General features: G+C 55.8%; 2 protein-coding genes across 6 annotated transcripts; one reads left to right on the top strand and one right to left on the bottom strand.

Moving 5' to 3' along the window:
• Window positions 1-133: 133 nt before the first annotated feature.
• Window positions 134-1571, bottom strand: LOC125090566 (sesquipedalian-1-like). 2 transcript variants are annotated; one of them, XM_047713346.1, is made up of 2 exons: window positions 1553-1571; window positions 134-796 (listed from the first exon to the last, which is right to left on the bottom strand). In XM_047713346.1, the coding sequence occupies exon 2, from the start codon at window positions 770-772 to the stop codon at window positions 155-157; it is 618 nt and encodes a 205-aa protein (XP_047569302.1). In that variant the 5' UTR covers window positions 773-796; window positions 1553-1571; the 3' UTR covers window positions 134-154. The 2 variants fall into 2 exon arrangements, with proteins under 2 accessions (XP_047569302.1, XP_047569300.1); XM_047713344.1 differs by lacking the exon at window positions 1553-1571 and adding an exon at window positions 1019-1535.
• Window positions 1572-1640: 69 nt separating this feature from the next.
• CD2BP2 (CD2 cytoplasmic tail binding protein 2) lies at window positions 1641-4141 on the top strand. 4 transcript variants are annotated; one of them, XM_047713341.1, is made up of 7 exons: window positions 1641-1761; window positions 2199-2406; window positions 2638-2773; window positions 2897-3054; window positions 3169-3610; window positions 3693-3799; window positions 3875-4141. In XM_047713341.1, the coding sequence occupies exons 2-7, from the start codon at window positions 2329-2331 to the stop codon at window positions 4004-4006; spliced, it is 1053 nt and encodes a 350-aa protein (XP_047569297.1). In that variant the 5' UTR covers window positions 1641-1761; window positions 2199-2328; the 3' UTR covers window positions 4007-4141. The 4 variants fall into 4 exon arrangements, with proteins under 4 accessions (XP_047569297.1, XP_047569298.1, XP_047569299.1 ...); XM_047713342.1 differs by having other exon boundaries at window positions 1654-1761; window positions 2303-2406; XM_047713343.1 differs by lacking the exon at window positions 1641-1761 and having other exon boundaries at window positions 2124-2218; window positions 2303-2406.
• The last annotated feature ends 2962 nt before the right edge of the window (window positions 4142-7103 follow it).

The raw sequence follows: 7103 nt of genomic DNA, 5'->3' as shown, positions 1-7103 counted from the left end.
CCTGCTTTGTCATTTGATGATGGCGGGCAGAGTAAGGACCAGACAGGGGGTGGGAAACAGTGGAGTAGGCCAGGATCTGGGTGTCTATTGAAGCAGTTGGCTGGTCTTGGCAGGTGGGTACCTCTTGGCCTTTGGTCCATCTTTCAGTCCCTCATCAACAGCTGTTGAGCTCCAGCTCCTCCTCTGCCTGGGATCTGTTGCTTCCATTGTCACTGGCCTGGGGCCTTCTACGTACCACCTGCAGCACCCGGATCTCCTTCCCAAAGTGCTCGTGCAACTCCTGGAAGCTGGAGGGGGTACTGAGGGTGGTTAGGAAGCCACAGCCCTCTGGGGGTGAGCTGGGCTCTTGGCCAGCTGCCTGGCAGAGCTCCCGGTACTGGGCCTCCAGGGTAGGTAGGAGCACCACCAGCTGCCTGCAGCTCGCCCCAGCCAGCGCCCACAGCCAGGCTCCCAGCTCTTCCTGATTTTCTGCTGCCAGCTTGTAGGCCCGCCCACCTGTGCCCTCAACCCTGGGGGTCAGGATGGTAAAGGCATAGGGTTCTGTGGCTCCGAGGTGTGGCTCCACCTGGCAGTTTTCCAAGAGAATGAGGCCCAGGGGTGTGTGGTCCGCTTGGTTCTCCAGGTAGAAGAGGAGGTTTCCCCGGAGGATGACCAGCGGCGTGTGATAGCTGGTATTTCGGGCTCCCTTCTTTAGCAAGATGCCCTCCCGGTCTGGAGCCTGTGTTCTGCATCCACGGAAGAAACTGAGCACGGACTTCCGGTGCAGTTTCATGGTAATCCAATCTGAGAGTAAACCCTGGGGGCAGCAGAAAAGAGAGGTGGTGCTAGCCCAGTGAGATTAAGACTCTGTCCTCAAGAGGTAGAGGTCTTGCCCCCACGGCACTGGGACCCACACCTCCCACCTCCAGCTCTGCCCCTTGGGCCAGTTTACAGACTGGGCAGGGGCCGCTGGCCTGGGTCCCCCGTCTACCTGCGGCTGTGGTTTGAGAGAGGCACTGTTGCCCTTTTCCAGGCCTACCTGAGATCAGAGCACCAGAGACTTCTGGCCTGAATACTGGGCACAGGTATCACCGTCACCTTTCCGGTGACTTCCCACCTAGGAAGGCAGGAACTAGCCCAGGGGATAGGCGTGGGGTAAATGACTTCCCTGGGTCCTAAAGAGAGCGGAGTTCCGTAAATGCCCCCAGAGCCATCCGGGGCCGACTCAGGGAGAAGAGCAAGGCCGACCTAGGGAGTGGGAGTGGACAGAACTGGACCCTGAGAAGAAAGGCAGGATTCCCAAAGAGATGGTGAGGGGCGCAAAGCTTTGGCAACCCTGAGGAAGGGTGACTCAACCCTGGAAAGGAAACAGGCCGACACCCACTGTCCCATTTTGGTCCTCCAATCATGTCCTGGGCTCCCCTTTAAGCAGAGTACGCCCCCACTTTCTCCCAGAGCTTCTAACTGCTGTAGGAGGGAGTTGAAACCGCATCCGGCCATCCCTCTCGTTCTGATCAGGGTCTAGGCGTTCATACGTCCCCCGTCCTCGCCATTGTCGCCCCATGCTGCTCACGTCACTCTGGGGGAGGGCGGAGTGGTCTTCCCCGCTCAGGGCACACTTCCGCCCGTTTCCCACGAGTCCTCTACCCCGGGTGAAGCCACTTCCGGCTTCTCAGGCGCCTTCGCAGTTCTCTTCCGGGTGATGGCGGCAGGTGCCCCGGACGTATCCCTGGTGAAAGCCTCTCTCTTTTTCTTTCCCTTCCGCCTCCCATGGATCCTTAGGTGAGCGCGCGCCGGTGGGGCTCCTCGAATCCCCACAATTCTGCCGCCCCTTTGATTTTGTATGGTTAGCCCCGGGCAGTTGGGGGTTACCCCGCGGAGTTGGGAGTTCGGCGCGGGGAGGAGGGGGGCGGCCCGGATGCCAGGTCCTGGGTCCGCCCGGGCCCCGCGGTCTCCGAGGGAGCTGGAGGTGTAGGAGCGGGTGTCAGCCCGCGGAGCCCCGTCGCACTCAGGACTGCGAGGGCTAGGGATGGGGGGTGCAGGTGGGGGGAGCCTCTTTCCTTTCGTCAAGGGCGGGGGTTGCCCGTGGGAAGCCGCTCCGCGCGTCAGCCTCTCTGGCCAGTCTCCAGCAACTCTTTTGGACCAAACCAAGTCCCGGGGGCCTCCGGGCTGCCACCTTCTCTTTCGGTCCCTGATTCTGGGCTCCCTCTCCTCCCAAGCTGGATCTACTGCGTACCAGGTGATTATTTGTTGTGCTGGGGCCCTTCGGTGGTGAGCAGCCTCTCCCAGTTCCCTTAATCTGCACCCTTTCACCTCGGCTCAGCTTGGGGAAGGCCCCTCTGTGCAGTCATGCCAAAGAGGAAAGTGACCTTCCAAGGCGTCGGAGATGAGGATGATGACGATGAAATCAGTATCCCCAAGAAGAAGGTGAGGGGGCCAGGCTCCTGCAACGTGGGGAGGAGTGAGGAGAGGGAAAAGGAACTAGAAGCTAGAAGAGAGAAGGGGACAAAGAACACAGAAAGGGCTGGCTTTTCCATTGTTCTCTGGGAAATGGGTTTGGAGAATTTTCAGTTTGAGGCTTTGAAGAAAAACCCACCTAGAGTATTTTGGGGAAAGCTAGTAATCTTCCTCTCTCCACTCGCTGGCCCCTCCTCACAGCTGGTGGATCCTGTGACTGGGGCAGGGGGTCCTGGGAGCCGCTTCAAAGACAAGCACTCTTTGGACAGCGATGAGGAGGATGATGACGATGAGGGGCCCAGCAAATATGACATCCTGGCTTCAGAGGATGTGGAGGGTGAGCTAAACCCAACAATTGATGCCGCCGGAGGAACAGATAGGGCTTCAGGGGGTGTGGGGCAGGGAAGGCTTTTTTGTCTTTTTGCTTGCTCAGTGTGGGACACCTGTGTCTTCGGTGCAGGTCAGGAAGCAGCCACACTCCCCAGTGAGGGAGGTGTGCGGATCACACCCTTCAACCTGCAGGAAGAGATGGAGGAAGGCCACTTTGATGCCGATGGCAACTACTTTCTGAACCGGGACGCTCAGATCCGAGACAGCTGGCTGGACAACATTGACTGGGTGTGGCCCAGGGGTTGACATGGCTGGGGGTCTGGAGGCAGAAAATGCTGGGCTTAGGCCCTGCTCACAGTTTGTTGGAGATAACAACGCCCCCTTCCGGTTTTCATATCCTAGGTGAAGATCAGGGAGCGGCCACCTGATCAGCGCCCACCGTCAGACTCAGAGGAGGAAGACGGCCTGGGCCAGACACCAATGAGCGCCCAGGCTCTCCTGGAGGGCCTTCTGGAGCTGCTGTTGCCAAGAGAGACAGTGGCTGGAGCACTGAGGCGTCTGGGGGCCCGAGGAGGAGGAGGAGGCAAAGGGGGCAGCAAGGGGGCTGGGCGGCCTAGTTCCCCCCAGCGCTTGGATCGGCTCTCTGGGTTGGCTGACCAGATGGTGGCCCGGGGCAACCTTGGTGTATATCAGGAGACAAGGGAACGGTTAGCCATGCGGCTGAAGGGGTTGGGGTCCCGGACTCAGGGACCCCCTGAGCCCACACCCCCACCCTCTCTGGACATGTTTGCTGACGAAGTGGCAGAGGGGGAGCTAGAGACTCCAACTCCTACCCAGAAGGGAGGTAAGATTGAAAGGTGGAGGAGGGGTAATGGGGGCAGGGAGCAGGGCACCTGAGACTCAGATGGCCCTGCCTATTATTTTAGAAGCAGAGTTGCCAGGAGATGGTCTGGCAGACGTCATGTGGGAATATAAATGGGAGAACACGGGGGATGCTGAGCTGTACGGACCCTTCACCAGCACCCAGATGCAGGTAAGCCCCTTCCTACTTCCTTCTGCTGCTGCTCCCTCCCCCAGCCCCCCGCCACCCGTATCAGGCCTTTCTCAGCTCTGCTCTCCTTTCCTGCAGACCTGGGTGAACGAAGGCTACTTCGCAGATGGTGTTTATTGCCGGAAGCTGGACCCTCCCGGTGGACAGTTCTACAACTCCAAACGCATTGACTTTGACCTCTATACCTGAGCTGGCCAAGGGCCCAGTTTGGTGTCCCCTTCTTTCCTGGACTCTCTGGAGGAGGCCCTAGCTGCCTCAGGCAGTGAGGATTTGGGGGCCACTTTTCAGTCAATTTTCCTTTTCCAATAAAAGCCTTTAGTCGTACATTAGGGCCTTGGCTGTGCTGATGACCAGAAGCCAAGGCCCTTCGCAGCCCCTTTGGACCCGCCTCATGACTGTTTCCTAAGTTCCTTCTTGGGAGTTTATGGTCACTTGAACCACCTCACCTTTGTTTACCACTCCTGGGGCAGAGTGGACTCTGCTCACCATGGAAAAAATCCCTTTGTTCACATGCTGTTTTCCAGTATTTTTGGAGCAGGCTTCCTTTTTTGCTGGTCTTCGGCCTTCGGCTTTTAGGACCCCAGAGTCTGTCTTTGCAGCCAGTATAAGGTAGAGCACCAGAAGTGAAGATTTTAGGCCTCCAAGGGCTAGGACATTTGTTGGGGATGAGTAGGAAGCCTGGTACACAGTGGCCCCCCAGGGGTCTCAAGCTCCTTAGGGGAAGGGCAAACTCAGGGCCACCTGGGCCAACACTTGATCGGACACAAAAAAGACCAGTGCCTCCCTGGAGCTCAGAGCAAAGCAGGGGGCTGGCCCAGACCCATGGAGCTTCTTTCCCAGACCTTTCGTGGCACTTTTGAGGCCCTGAAGCTTCCATTTCCTGGGGTCCCACAAGTGTGCCTGGTATGGGGCTAGTGCCTTGAGGGAACTGAGCTAACTGGGGGGCTGATCCCCTTCAGGAATTGAGATTCGGGGGTGTGGGGTCGGGAGGGAGACAAGGAGGTGTAATTGGACCCAACACCCCAGCCTCTCACCAGTGCTGCCTTGTGCCTCTTCTCGAACCAGGTGAGGTTGAACCTTCCCTGTTCATTGGTCTCGGGGGAGCTGTAAGATTACTCCTCAGATTCTAAATGAATCGGTCTAGGTAGTGGCTTGGTGGTCGGGGCTTTTAAAAGCTCCCAGGGGATTCCAGTGTGCAGACAGGTGGAGAAGCACCAGACACCCTTGCGTCCCTTCACCTAGAACAAGGAAGGGGCAGCTTCCTGGATCCTGCGGTGGTGGCAGAGCTGAGCACGTGTGGCCAGGCCGCTGCTGGCATCTGGCGCAGGCTTGCTGAACACCAGAGCCCCAGGTGGAAGGGGCCAGGCTGGGAAGCAGGAAGACGAGGACGGGCTGGGGATACTCGGGGCTCGAGTGAGGGCTCCAGCTTCTGTAATAACGGGGTCCACGCTAGTGCTGGCCCAGACTTGGTGTTCATTGACTCTAAGATGCCTTCGCCTGTAGTAAGTCTTTCTCTGTCTTTAAGAAAGAAACCCCTACCGGTTACTTTTATAAGATGTCATTGATTCAAAGGTGCGTCTTGATTTCAGAAATGTTCAGAAGCGAAAAGCAAAACACTGGTCTCCTTTATAGCCCCAGTGACTGACTTGCGGGAGGTGCTTAGTGTTTGGTGAAGAGATGAAGGCCAAGGGCATGGTGCTCTTGGACAGACCACTGGCACTTCAGGCTCCGCCTATCCAGAGCTCACCCTGTCTTCTCACAGTGTTCACTGTTGGTTTGAGGGGTTGGTTTTTTGTTTTGTTTTTGATTTGTTCTTTTTTTTTTTTTTTTTTTGAGAGAGCCAGCTGGGCTGGGAGGGGTAAAGTGGAGGAGAGAGAGAATCTAAAGCAGGCTCCGTGCCCAGTGCAAAACCTGATGCAGAGCCCGACATGGAACTTGACCTCAGCACACTGAGCTCATGACCTGAGCGGAAATGAAGAGTCAGACGCTTAACCCACTGAGCCACCCAGGATGCCCCAACCTCCTGGATGATGCTGTGTGTAGGCAGAACAGTGGTCCCCCAAAGATGTCCATATCCTCAAGAGAATCTGAATATGGGACCTTCTGTGGCAAAAGAGACTTTGTAGGTGCTTAAATCAGTGACTGAGTTGGGGGACGAGTTACTCTGGATTATTGAGGTGGATGGGCCCAGTGTCATCACAAGGGTCCTACAAAGCAAGAGAGAGTTGGGAGGGTCGAAGAGGGAGGTGAAGGCGTTAAACAGAGCTGCTGGATTTGAAGATGGAAGACTGGGCCATATGCCAAGGAATGTGTGTCCATGGAAGCTGGCAAAGGCATGAAAAGTCTCCCCAGATCCATCACAAAAGGCAGCCCTCCTATGGGTCTGAACCCGGTGGAAACCACTGTGGACTTCTGACCTCTAGAATCCTAATAAAGTTTGTCTTTCAAGCCACTGAATTTGTGCTTGTTACAGCCGTAGTCAGAAACTACATTCCCCATCTAGCTGAATGCCCCTCCCCTCCCACGAACATCCCTAAGTTCTCTCTCCCTGTGGCCTTGTCCCTGTTTCAAGCCCTTATCCACGCTTAACTCCCTTGCCCTTCTTTTTTTTAAGATTTTATTTATTTATTTGACAGAGAGAGAGAGAGATCACAAGTAGGCAGAGAGGCAGGCAGAGAAAGAGGGAGAAGCAGACTCCCAGCTGAGCAGAGAGCCTGATGCGGGGCTCTATCCCAGGACCCTGAAAGCATGACCTGAGCCGAAGGCAGAGGCTTTAACCCACTGAGGCCACCCAGGCGCCCCTCCCTTGCCCTTCCTTAAACAGTGTGTACACGTCTGCGGGTAGATATGTACATATGTAATTTTTCTTAAGCCTTCTATACAACCCAGTGGTGTTGTAGATTTACAGAAAACATGCAAAATAGTACAGTGAGCTCAGCCGGTTTCCCTCATTAACCTCTTTCACTGGTACCTTTGTTGTAATGAACGAACATTATTACTTTGACCAAACACTTTGTTGAGATGCAATGCACCCACTTGAAGTGTACAATTAAGTGGGTTTTTTCCCCCAGTATATCATTAGGGTTGTAAGACATCACTACAGTCCAAATTTAGAATATTTTTGTCCACCCTCGAAGAAACCCCACCCATCAGCAGTCCCTCCCCCTTCCTCTCCACCCTCCTCATCCTCCAGCCACCCCCCTCCCCCTGCAACCACTAGTCTTCCTGTCTCTGTAGAGTTGCCTATTGTGGCCATTTCATACAAATGGACTCCTAAACATGTGGT

Source organism: Lutra lutra, chromosome 18 (assembly GCF_902655055.1).
Source record: "Lutra lutra chromosome 18, mLutLut1.2, whole genome shotgun sequence".
NCBI classification, from domain to species: Eukaryota; Metazoa; Chordata; class Mammalia; order Carnivora; family Mustelidae; genus Lutra; species Lutra lutra.
This window is presented reverse-complemented; position numbering and strand designations above follow the sequence as displayed.

Bases quoted from the DNA above. Each gene is read 5' to 3' on its own strand.
- CD2BP2 (XM_047713341.1), top strand. From the start codon at position 2,329: ATGCCAAAGAGGAAAGTGACCTTCCAAGGCGTCGGAGATGAGGATGAT. The intron at 2,407-2,637 runs GTGAGGGGGCCA...CCCTCCTCACAG, and splicing joins TCAGTATCCCCAAGAAGAAG to CTGGTGGATCCTGTGACTGG. The intron at 3,611-3,692 runs GTAAGATTGAAA...CTATTATTTTAG, and splicing joins AACTCCTACCCAGAAGGGAG to AAGCAGAGTTGCCAGGAGAT.
- LOC125090566 (XM_047713346.1), bottom strand. From the start codon at position 772: ATGAAACTGCACCGGAAGTCCGTGCTCAGTTTCTTCCGTGGATGCAGA.